This window comes from Nuphar pumila, chromosome 3 (genome assembly GCF_984573655.1).
Source record: "Nuphar pumila chromosome 3, dmNupPumi1.hap1.1, whole genome shotgun sequence".
Taxonomy (NCBI): domain Eukaryota; kingdom Viridiplantae; phylum Streptophyta; class Magnoliopsida; order Nymphaeales; family Nymphaeaceae; genus Nuphar; species Nuphar pumila.
The window spans coordinates 39,624,655-39,637,838 of NC_143251.1; the positions used below are offsets into that span (position 1 = coordinate 39,624,655).

The 13,184-nt window shown below is 42.8% G+C and overlaps 1 protein-coding gene across 1 annotated transcript in view; it reads right to left on the minus strand.

Annotated features, from left to right (window-relative positions):
• LOC149842654 (SET domain-containing protein) overlaps nt 1-13,184 on the minus strand; it is a 133,953-nt gene that overhangs the window by 22,956 nt on the left and 97,813 nt on the right. The window contains exon 13 of the mRNA XM_089999346.1: nt 12,924-13,169. Coding sequence (XP_089855472.1) covers nt 12,924-13,169 — 246 coding nt within the window. The remainder of the gene's footprint in view (nt 1-12,923; nt 13,170-13,184) is intronic.

The following is a 13,184-nucleotide window of genomic DNA, read 5'->3' on the forward strand; positions in this document are numbered from 1 at the left end:
TAAGCATGTATTTACTTAATTCATATGTAACTATGTCAAGTACATTCTTTCATTTACATACACGTATCCATGCCAATGGATATTTCCTTTGAATGTATGTGCTCATGTAAATGCATATTCTCATAAGTGTGCAAATTTATGTCAATAGCATAAGCTCACAAAATCAATGCATGTTCTCATTACATTCTGCACATACTTAGCCAATGCATGTTTTAATTACACTCGGCATACACATGACAATACATGTTCTTGTGAATTTCTGCATAAACCTAGCAAATGCATGTGCTAATTAAATTCTGCATAAACATAGAATTGCATATTCTCATTAAATTCTGCAGAACCATGACAATACATGTTCTCATTAAATTTTGCATAAACATGGCATTGCATGCTCTTATTAAATTATGCATCAGTATATCAAACAGACTTCTTTTTTATGAGCAGTATAGTCAAGTCTGAAGCATGCATATTACATCGATTTCAAAAATGCTCGTGCACATAAGAACTATTGTGTAGTAACATTTTCAATTAGGCTTGATATACTAATGTGCAACACCCACTCTCTCGTTGAATTCTGTTAGGCACATAACACAACCATGGACTGAACGTATATCAGAATTATATTACTATTAAGTATATGTATGTACATATATTGATATATACATTCTTTTAAAAAAAGAAATAGGAGATGCCCCCCCCCCCCAAACCGAACCCATTTGGCTGGGGCATGGTACCCTTGTGATCAGGCCCTGCACAGGCCTGGCAGGGTCCCCAAACGAGTTCCTTACGGGACTGTCAAGCCACACCAAACATAATTCATTTAGTTGTTTTTCTTTTAGCCTCTTCCACCTCTTATTAGGTACATGGCTGGGTTTACTATGGGGTTTCAAAATATGAATCTGTTAAATGTTCATATTGTATAAATGATCTCAATCTTCGGTCATTGTACATGAGATTTCTTAGGGTGTTGTCAGCAAATTTGATTGGATGTGTTCCTACATGGTCCTGATTGCAAACTAGCTCTAGGTATATGAGCTGTTTAACTTATTGATTGCAAACTGGCTCTAGGTATATGAGCTGTTTAAGTTATGTTGTTATTTATGTTATACTTGCATTTTCTAGGCATGATATGTATTCCTGTAGGTCAATGGAGAAAGTGGTGTTCCTTGCCAAATGAAGAAACAGAGAGATTATATCCTCAGAATTTTATGTTGTTTAAAATTCTTATAAAGGAAAACAAATTCCCACGAGATTAACTCCACTAAACTCTAACCAATGCTAGAAATACAAGCAACCAACTTCTCAAGCAAACCACATCTATCTGATAATCTGAACAATGTCTGAATATCCACAAATAAGAACTCAATACATTGGAAATATTGAGCATTCAGCAGGTGGACCAAGGTGGCAGTGGCAAAGTTGCAGATTTCCTATCCCCCAGTCCCCAAAACAGACTGGGAAATAGATCAGGAGAAATCTAATCCTTCTCTGCCCTAACGGAAAATAATTATATATATATATATTCTTTATTATATATATATTCTTTAAAAAAAGGAAACAAACCCCACATTCAGACAGGTGCCAAAATCTCAACATACCCATATTGACAGTTCTTATCTCTCTCTTTTTTTTTTTTTTTTAAATACACCGGTGCAAAGCCCCAGCCGAGTTCGCTCGGCTGGGGTCGAGTTGACCCTGCACACGGACCCTGCACAGGCCAGGCCTGTGCAGGGCCCTCTCCAGCCCACTTTAAGGGACTGTCAGGCCAGACCCGGGCCTGACAGTTAGTGTACAGGCCCTACTGCCCAGGCCTGCCAGTCAGCCCCTAATACCCAACTTTTTTTTATACTATTCAGTACATAATATATATATATATATATATATATATATATATATATATATATATATATATATATATATATGCATTTTTTTTTAAATGAACACCACAAATAAACGCAAATAAACCATGCAAGATGTTCATAATAGGCTTGGACAGATTTTAGATTAAACCTTTTGTATCATACAGATTTCATATGCATTCTTGGAAGAAACTCATGTAATCAATCCCATATTCATCCTTACTGTAAAGCCCGAAAAAAAAAAAAAATCGCGTCCGACTCGTGTCAGACACGTGCCCGGCACGTGTCGGACACGAGTCAGGGTCTGACCCCTGTGTCGGGCCCGGATCCGGGCCGGACCCGAGATCAACCCGGACCCGGGTTCTCGAACTCTCGAGAACCTGCGTCTTTTAAAAAGACGCAGGTGTCTCGGGCGAGGGGCAAAACCCTCGCCCCTTCTCTCTCTCCTCTGCTCCGATCTCCCGCCCCTCACGCTGCCGCCGGCGATCGGAGACGCCGGCGAGTGATTCCGTCCGGCCGGCCTCCCTGACGATCGACGATCCCTGGGCGTCGACGACTCCCGGTCCTCGCCGCCGCCGCCTGCGACCTTGGTTTCCTCGGTGGCCACCCGTGACCCAGTCGACTGCGCGGGAGCCCCCGTCGTCGGAGCTTTTCGCCGCTTGCATCCCCAGCGACCTCGAGCACCGACGAATCGCCGACGACCTTCGAGCCTTGCCGACCACCCCTCTTCCCCTTGCTGTCTCCTCTTCGCCTCTCACCCTTCGAGCGAGGGTTCCTTGCCATCGGCCGCCCCTCTCTACTCCCCCTTCGTCAGAGGCTGCGCCAGGGACCCCGAGCGTGCCGTCAGCCTCTGCTTCCGTTCGGGGTGCTGCAGCCGCCACCGTTCATCGCCACCGCCTTCCTCGTTCTCCTTGGAGCCTGTGCTGTCGACCTTCCAGCCCCGACAGTCACGACTCCCCTCAGGCGGTCCCGTTGCTACGGTCTTCTGAGGTATAAAACCCTCCCCTCTTCGTTGCTTCTTTTCGTCTGTGTGCAGGGTGGATCGACAGGGGGGCTGAGCCCCCTGTCATCACCACTTGTTGGCAGGGGGGGCTAAACCCCCCACTGCCTCCCTTTGTTCTTGGTCGACAGGGGGCTGAGCCCCTGTCGTTGGCTCTTCTTGGCAGGGGGTTCCGCCTCCTGCCACCCTTTTCTTTTTGCTGTTGGACGACAGGGGGGCTGAGCCCCCTGTCGCTTCTTGTTTTGGCAGGGGGTTACCCCCCCTTCCTTTTGCTCTTGGTCGACGGGGGGGCTGAGCCCCCTGTCGCCTCTTGTCGGCAGGGGGTTACCCCCCTGCCTTTTTGCAGTGGGTCGGTAGGGGGACTGAGTCCCCCTGCTCTTTTGGTGCCTCTCGGCAGGGGGCTTTGCCCCCTGTCTTTTGTTGCCGGCAGGGGGGGCGGGGGCCCCCTGCCTTCTGTTTGTTTCCCTTGCAGGGGGCGGAGCCCCCCTGCTCTTCTGCTGCTCCTCGGCAGGGGGTTCTGTCCCCCCCTGCCTCTTGCATTATGCCGGCAGGGGGCGGGGCCTCCCCTGCCTCCTGCGTTGTGCCAGCAGGGGGCGAAGCCCCCCCTGCTTTCTGGTTTTCGAGCAGGGGCTTGCCCCCTGCATCTCCGTGTTCTTTGGCATGGGGCTCTGCCCCCTTGCCTTGTTCTTGCTGCCGGCAGGGGGCTGCGCCCCTGTCTCGTGTTCTGACAGGGGGTGCTTCCCCCCTGCCTTGTTGTGGCAGGTGTGGCAGGGAGCTTCTGCTCCCTCCCCTGCTTTTCCTTGTGCTAGTAGACAGGGAGCTCCTGCTCCCTGCCTCTGCTGTTGTTGCCAAGCAGAGCTGAGGCCCTTGCCTCTGGCACCCTTGTCTGCAGGATGCAGAGCTCCTGCCTCTGCCTCCTGCAGGCAAGAGGCCTGGTTGTCTTGTTGCTTCTTGTTTACCTTCGGCATATGCTAATGTTCTGAGATCTCCAGGTTGAACGGTGGATCCAGCTCGCCCTCTGTGGCTCGAGCTCTTGCTTGCCTACGCTGCATGCGTACGAGGACCCGCAACCCCTTAAGGTAGGGGATTCTTGCGTAAAAGGACAATGAACTGATAAATGCTAAAATAAGAAAGATAACTAAAAGATGATGATATATGTATACGTATAATATATATACGTATGTCTTTACCTTCAAGGACGCGGTTTCGCGATCCTTGTCCTCTTTACTTTCTTGCACTTTCCTTTTTGTCGCCGCCGCACTATATGTGCCTAGGCTTTTCATTCCTGTCTTTACATTCCATGTCTTTAACTCAAGGACGCGGTTTCACGATCCTTGTCCTCTTTACTTTTCCGCACTTTACTTTCATGCTGCCCCGCGCTTTGCGCCTTGGCATTTACTTGCTTATGTCTGCCTTGTTCTCCAGGATGTAGATCCTGGTCCTTCTTTACATTCTTGCACTTTACTTCCTGCATTTATTTGTTGCCCCGCGCTTTATGCGCCATGGCCTTGCTCCTGCTTTACTTCTCGCGCTTTACCTTCCTGTGCTGTCGTGCTTGCTCTTGCCCTTATCTTTTGTATGCGTTTGTCTTTACCTTGTTGCCGCACTTCGTGCATATGCCTTGCTCATTATGTATTCCATTGTTGTCGTATGCTTCTTTACTTGTTTACGCTTAGCAATCTATCTAGGTGTAACCCCATGCCTCGTGAGTCGTCCTTTACACTTGCGTAGTCAGTATAGGATCTCTTACCTCACGCGTTGCTTGCGTAGTTGCCTGCTTGTGCGTTACGATGATCGAGGTATGATCTCATACCTCGTGTGGAGCTTTAGCGTTCTGCCCTCGCGGTGCGGCTTCGCCCCCGAGGCTTGTCCCTCGTCGTACCTTTGTATTAGTATGTGCATGAGTTTGCCTCTTGTCAGCTTGCACTCTCTGAGTGCAACTTTGAGTGCGTAGTGTATATCGTCTCACTTGGCTTACAAGCCACGATACGCACTTATGCACTTCAATTCTCAAAAGACATCGTCTTAGGTGCGATCCTATTTTCAGGAATGTATAGCTTGTAAAGTGATAGCGGCCAGATCTCCCAAATCGGTGCATTCGGGATAGGTGTGTTACAACCTTAGTTCACCTATTCGATTTGACTCAGATAGCCTGGTTTAAAAGCCTGTGCACGAGTAGGGTCGGGAATCCTAGCAAGGTACTTGCGCCATCACTAGATCGGCGTTACCTCACCTCTGATACAAGACCTAGTTTCTAGGCCTTTCTGGTTCAACCGAGATTATAGTGCCTTCCTTTGTGAAGGTATTGTTGGATCTCTTACGAAGGATCCATGTTCCTCCTCTTGTAGTTGTACCCTTAAGTCACATACGATATGTTTGGGCTACGAGAGCAGAACGAGAGGTCTACAGTAACCTCTAAGCGTGTATTGACACATTAAGCTAATCCTGTTATGTTGTTTTCGCCTAATAGGCCGATTGCTCGCGATTGTCTAAAGGACCCGAGCACGATCAGTTGGAACTGGAATGAGTTCATAGCGGGTTTCTATAAAGTAGAAGCTGTGGGATTTCCTGCGAGAGATCCATACCCCTTTTATCGTGGTTGTACTTTTGAACAGGTACGTTGCGTACTACGATGAGTAGGATGAGAGGCCTATGTCTGCCTCGAACATGCAATGGCATGTGTTTGAGATCACAAGAGTGATGTTTCTACCCTCACTAAGGATTGACCCCCTTTTTATCATGATTGTATATGTGAATAGTGTCGATGCATACTGCGGTGAGTAAGATGTGAATTGTGTGCTTGCCTTGAACGCGCAATGACGCGTATAACTCACCTAAATAATAATCATGCGCCTTCACAGGCAAGATGCTCGATTGGGTTGAAAGACCAGAGCATGAGAATGGGACGACGGTTAAGAAACCCTCCGTCGTGCTCATTCGGAACGGTTCATCAAGAGAGAGGATGGATGGTACAAAACTCCGATGGACAGTCAGATATGGCAATCTCGGGCAAAGATCCGACCTTCCCCAGTCATCGGAGGTTAGGGGAAATCCTTCGGGCCACTTCTGCAGAAGTACGGATGCGCATCCATTGGGCCTTTGTTTGCCTTTGGGGATTTACTCTCTTGGTCACAGACCGTCCCCTTAGGAAGCGGACTCAGTCAGTCATTCGGGGTATAATAAAATACATAGCATAATGGACCCCCGAATCGAACTCGGCTGTTTCTACGTTTTGCCTTGTGCGTACCCACAATGGCCTGCTCAGTAATGAGACAAGATATAACTTATACACATGATCTTGAGATATGCATATTGTGACGTGCATTGCTTGCTTGCTTGTTAGCTCGGTAGTTAGGTATGCTACTCGTTGAGCTAGGTAAGCCGGTCGAGGCGTTACCCTTATTGGTTAAACTGCTTACGCAGTTCTGTGCTTGGTGATAACTAGTTTCTCATACTAGTTGATTGCTTATCTTGTGTAGCTTATAATTGCTTGTGATGCAATAGCATGTGCCTCACGATTAATGTAGCTGCTGACCGATAGGCTGAACCATATAATGGTACTTGTATTTATTACGAATGTGGTTATGAATACCTGTCTTTTGCAATTGCTTTTGCTTGGCTGGTGGATATAGTTAGTTACTCTTCACCTATTATATTTGTGAGGTTGCTATAGTGGTATGTTCAAGCACTCTGATCCTTCCTGCTCTTTTACGTAGCTGTCTGCTTTACTAGAGCTTTGCTTACTCCACAACACATTTGGTTAGATCTGCTAGTCTTGCTTGTTCCTGCTTGAGCTAGCGTTTATCTTACTTATTGCAGCTTCTGCTCTTTCTTGTCCTTTGCACCCCTACTAGTCTGTTGTGTGACTGACCCATTTTTATGGGCAGGTGGTGAACAGGTTGAGACAGCTTACGATGGCAGGATGACGCGATGCACTCAAGGCAATGCCCTTTCCTGACGTTGCGCTCCTGGGGATACTTTAGATAGATGCGGTATAAGGTTTTTTTGAAAGCATCTCTTTTGATTATAACTCTGCATTTCTAAAACTGTATTACCAAAATGTGGTTCTTCTTTAATTTCAATAAAATATCTATTTGAACTGCAAATCGGTTTGTAAGAGGGAAACTGCTTTTTGGTTGTAATGTGCCCAAGGTCTAGGGACTTGTTGTTTTGAACCTGATCTTCCGCTGAACTTCTGTTTTAAACTCTGATAAATGATTGATTTCAAAGCTTTCAACCTTTTTCATAAAAGGTTTCAAGTCTACGATTTTGGGGCGTTACACTTACTATGACTACTTCCAACGCTACCTAACATGCATCTCTTATGAAGATCAACATCTACTAAAAGCAATATCGAGATAGGCATACCCGCTGCCCATAAAAGCTCTGTTTTCGCATAGAAGTATGCACAGAAATTTATATTCAGCAAGGAAGTAAATAAACAGAAAAGCTCATCTATGGAAGAGGATCCATGGATCCTCTTTCATATTTGTTGAAGTAGACTTATAGATCTACACTTTGCTCATGAGTTTCCATCAAACCATGCATGGAAACCCATCTGCACTCAATATCCCATTTGATTTAAGAGAGGAGACCCGTACCTAGTGCGAAAAAACGAAGAAAACAACGGTGGAAGGAGTGGATGGGCTGGAGAAGAAGGCTTCTCCTTCTTCTTCTTCCTCCTTCCTCTCTTTCTCCTTTTCTTTCTTCTTTTATAAAGTGAGGGAGAGGGGGTGACGTTCCCCCCTTCTCCAACCCTTTTAGAAAAAGGCTGGAGAGTCTCCAATAGGGGAAACTCTACCCTAGTTTCCTAATTTTTTTAAACTATACCAAATGTTGACTTTTCTACGTTTGATAGTTTTTTTAACTTTATAAAACTTTTAAAACTCTTTCTTAACCACTCATAAGCAAGAGTAAAGACTCTTTTAAGAAGTCCTACTCAGCCCAAAAACAGAAACTCGGAATTAATATTATTTAATTAATTAATTAATTTTTGAATATTAATTAAAAATTAATTAATTAATTAATTAAATAATATTAATTCCGAGTTTCTGTTTTTGGGCTGAGTAGGACTTCTTAAAAGAGTCCTTACTCTTGCTTATGAGTGGTTAAGAAAAAGTTTTATAAAGTTAAAAAAAAAACTACCAAATATAGAAAAGTCAACATTTGGTAGAGTTTAAAAAAAAAAAATAGGAAACTAGGGTAGAGTTTCCCCTATTGGAGTCTCTCCAGCCCTTTTCTAAAAGGGTTGGAGAAGGGGGGAACGTCACCCCCTCTCCCTCACTTTATAAAAGAAGAAAGAAAAGGAGAAAGAGAGGAAGGAGGAAGAAGAAGAAGGAGAAGCCTTCTTCTCCAGCCCATCCACTCCTTCTGCCGACCCCAATTGTTTTGGGATGAAGGCATAGTTGTCGTTGTTGTTGTAATTTTTGAATATTAATTAATAAAAATTATCTAAAAACTTCCAAAAATGACCAAATCAACCCAGAAGGTTTTTCAACCTTATAAAACTCCAAATTAAGGCTTTATATTGAATTTAAAGCTGGAAAAACATTGGGCTTGGATTTGGATCCGAATCCAGATCCAAGATCCAAACTCATACCCAAAACAAAAATTGAAGCAAGACCTGGATCAAATCCAAATTTAAGTAGGACCTAAATAGAACCCAAACCCATAAAAATTCGGATCCTAGGCATTGGATCCAATCGGATCCAACTCCGGATCCATATCGACGAACTGCTCAATTTTCAGAAAAACGTGATTTCTGGGCAAACCAAAACTTGAATTCAGGAAAACAAAATATCATTGCGCTCAGAATTCCAAGACGTGTCCAACGATATATTACACAAATACCAAATTCCAAATTTCACCTAAAAATAACCTGAATTTCACTCAAATTTAAAGGTCGAATTTACAACTCTTTCTCACGCTTCGATTGGCTCGCCTCGACCTTGTCGATGAGACCTGAGTTAAGCCCAGACTCAAAGGCATCAGTCTAAAAATCGAGCCTTAAACGATTTTTCTCCCAGACTTAGCCAAATTTTCGATAATCTCAGGAAATGACTACAACAACAACAACAACAACTACGCCTTCATCCCAAAACAATTGGGGTCAGCGATATGAACCAAAAAAGGAAATGACTAAGTACGAAAATATGCGATATTACAGTCGTACTGACTCACACTATTAATTGATCTATTGGATGGCTATGTCACATATACTCAGTTAAGCACCCCTCACACTAGTGTCGACGTGACGCAACGATGGGTGTGGTGGGACGCAGGTCTCGCCGCACCACATGCAGTCAAATTTTTTTGAGTGCGTGGTCAGACACACCCAAACTCAAAACTGTCCAACTGGATGCGGTTAGCATTGACAAAGTCCAGTTTCGACATTTCTTTAACATGCACATTGTTAAAATGGTATGAATGAATGTGCATTTGGAATCATGTTAGTATTATTTCATACATTGCAAGTTGTTATGATGTTTGCATACGATGCATCGATGGCCTAAATGGACCATCATCGGCCTGGAGAGCCGTGGGTTTGGTTTTCTTTCACATATGTTTTTAACTGCATCACTAAAACCACATAAGATGGTTTGGCACATTACTACACTGTTCTAGTTGATTATACGGGCTGAAGTTCCGTAAGGGTCCCCACAAGGGAGGATGCGGGTTTTCACTTTATTTTTGCACATGGTGTTGCAAACTTAAAGAATTAACTTTAATAAAAATATAATAAGAACAGTGTAATATACATTCTGGGATATTTCATCTGAAGTATGAGAATCTTAGAGATCCGGTCTTGGGGAGATTGTGAGGATACAAAAACTCTGTGCTGTAATTTTGTCTCCCGAACCCGATATTGAGGTTTTTTCTCCTGGCCACGGTTTTAGGAAGAGTCCGCCACTTTACCCCGGAGTAGTGTGTTTTGACACAGTTGTTGTTTATGGTACCAAGGAAGTGGCATATATGGGCGTGAGGTGTCCCCGACATTAGATGTGAAGGTCTAATGTTCCGAAGGTGGTTCGGTCGAGGGCTAAGTTGGAACCCAGTAATAAAATATAAATTGTGTGTTAAGCTACCCTGGGAACCTACTTGACCTCGGGGATTGTACCCGTTTGGTATATCCGCGGGCAACGGTAATTAAAAAGAGGAACTTAAAGTTGTGTGCATTTAATAGGGCATGCATATGGAAAAATGAAACTTAAATTAAAGATAACAGAAGAAATCATGCATTGCACATAATCGTGCATTTTCCTGTTATGCATTAGATCATGCATGTTTGAATCATTCTCTATATCCTGACATGATTTGGTGGTAGCATATGATTTACTTCTTGAAATCATGTTGCAAAGTTTGGTTATTTAGTTCATGATATATGGTACTGTTTTACTGTTCTTGGCTGTTGAGCATATGTAATTGTTGGTAGGTATGGATATTTGAATGCTGCAAATTTTATATCTGCACTCACTCAAATCATTGCATGAAATCTTATCCATGTTCTTTGTCTCACCTGGTTTCTTTAGTAGCTGTGCTAAGAATTTTGGTTTTGACACCCTACTTTGTTGGTTTTTCACAGAACATGGTGAACAGTGAGGCTGGACTGACTACTGGGAGTGGATGAGAGTCATACTTGGGCTTGTCAGCTTCAGCAGAGAACATAGTGGCTCTTTCTTCAATCTTTCTTGTTTTTTTTCAGTTGTTACTTTACTTTCAGTTGAATAAAACATTGTCTCTACAATTTGCTCTCACTCATAAATAAAGAAATTGTTTTGGTTCTTATGGATGATAGTTGCAAGTTCGTTTGTGGTAGTTGAGCTATCCAATGGAAATTGGAACCGTGAGGACCCCGGATCTCTGGGAAGGTTTCCGCATTGAAAAAAAAATATTCCGCATTTTCAAAGGGTATGGATTGGGGTCGTTATATCAAACACTTCGAGACATACTCAGTCACGTCTCGTTTCATTCCGTTCCACCAATAACTCTGTTGTAGGTCCTTGAACATCTTCGTGCCGCCAGGGTGAATGGTGTATCTAGACTTGTGGGCTTCCGCAAAAATTTCATCTCGTAAGCCCGGGTCATCAGAAAACCAAAGACGTTCCTTCAACCATATACTTTCATCCTCCTTCAGACGAAAAGGTGTATCTGCCAGTATTGCTTGAGCCTTCAACTTCTCGTAGACAAAAAGGTCTATTTGGAACATGAGTCATGTATGATAAATGACACAATGCTTGGTTTTGGCATGCGATGCATCGATGGTCTAAATGAACCATCACCGGCCTGGAGAGTCATGAGCTTGGTTGCTTTTCTTAAATATTTAATCGCATCGCTTAAATCACACTTTTTGGTAATGCACACTACTTCAATGTTCTGGTTGTCCTCACGGGCGGGAATCCCATGATGGTTCTCGCAAAGGTAGATGCGAGCTTTTGCCTTTACTTTTGCCTACTGAATTGCAAACCTCAAATAATGGCTTTTAATAAAAGATAATAATTAAGAATAGTGTAATATACGTTCTGTAATCTTCCATCGAAAGAATGAGAATCTTAGAGATCCGGTCTTGGAGAGACTGTGAGGATACAAAAACTCTGTAGGCTTTATTTTGTTCCCTGAACCCGATATTGAGGTTCATTCTCCTTGCCACAGTTTTAGAGAGAGTCCGTCACTTGACCTAGGGATGGTGTTATTGACACAAATGTTATTTTGGTATACCAAGAAAGTGACACATGTAGATGTGGGGTGTCCCTTGTGTCCCCAACATTAGATGTTGAGGTCTAATGTTCCGAAGATGATTCGGTCGAGGGCTAAAGTTTGGACATAGTAAATAAATTACAACTTGTGTGCTAAGCTACCCTATAAACCTAACTTGACCTCGAAGATTTTACCCGTTTAGTGTATCCGCGAGCAATGATAATTAAAAAAAGGAACTTAAATTGTATGCATTTAATAGGGTATGCATATGAAAAAGAGAAACTCAAATGAAAGAAAATAAAAGAATTCATGAATTGCACTTAAATCATGCATTTTTCTGCTATGCATTAGAACATGCATATTTTACTTGTTTTCTTAATCATTACGTGATAGTGAGTGTATGTTATTTACTTTTTGATGCATGCTGAAAGCCTTGTTTACTTAGTCCTTGCTAGAGGCTATTACTTTAATGTTTCTTCATGCTTAGCATAAGTAACCTTGTTGTATGGATGACTACTTAAATGTTGTAAATTGTCATATTTACATTTTCCTCAAATTATTGCATGAAATCTTGTCTATACTCTTTATCTCACCTGTTTCACAAAGATATAGTTGTGCTCAGAATTTCGGTTCTGACACCCTACTTTATTGGTTTTTGCAGATACAGGTGATCAGTGAAGTCGGCTAGCTACTAGAAGAGCATGAGGGTCACGCTTGTTTTAGACGACTTCACTTGGAGACAACGTGACTCTTCTTTTTGTTTCTTTTAGTCTCGTTTGTTTCTTTTAGTTCTTTTGTTTCAGTTAGTTGCTACTTTACTTTCAGTTGAGTATGAAACTGGTATTGATTCATAAATAAAAAAAGTTTGGTTTGGTTTGGTGGATGGTAAATGTAAGTTCCTTTGTGGTGTGGTTGGCTATCCAATTGAATTGGAACTACGAGAACCCTGGGCTGGGAAGTTTTTTCGCACTGGTTTAAAAAAAAACTGCATTTTCAAGGGGTATGAGTTGGGGTCGTTACACTTGTGACAACCCATCAGTTTGGCAACATTCATGAGTCACACCCACCAGATGAGCGGAGACCTTGTGAGCAAGAGCTACAACATCAATTATCAAGAAACTAAGAAAAGCAATATGAGATGCCACCACCAAATATGTTTTCACTCACTACAGAAGTCTTTTTCCACTTATGTTTCTTTCTTTTTTATCAAATCATACCAATTTTCATTTCTACTGATACATAATCTGTAAAGACAGGTGAATATTAGAATATATGTTAATGTTACAACAGAGAATCTGAATGCAGATGATTAAAAACACAAAATTAAGAAAAGAATAATAATGAAGCAGATAAGATGGGAGAAAAGATACCTCTTCCAACAATGAAGAAACCTGAAGCAGTTCACTCTCTTGCATTGCTACAGTCCGTAAACTAGTTAAAAAAACTTCAGGAAAAACCAATTTATTTAAATAAGAGGGAACCTTGCGCTGGCCACTCCAACTGTAATAGTTGTATTGTACATTTTGGTATTCACAACTACTTTGTGTTTGAGGGCATTGAGGGAAAAAACCATGTTGCAGCAAACTTCTAGGTAGGAGACATCTCAGTTCTGCTTTCTGATGTTGCATTCA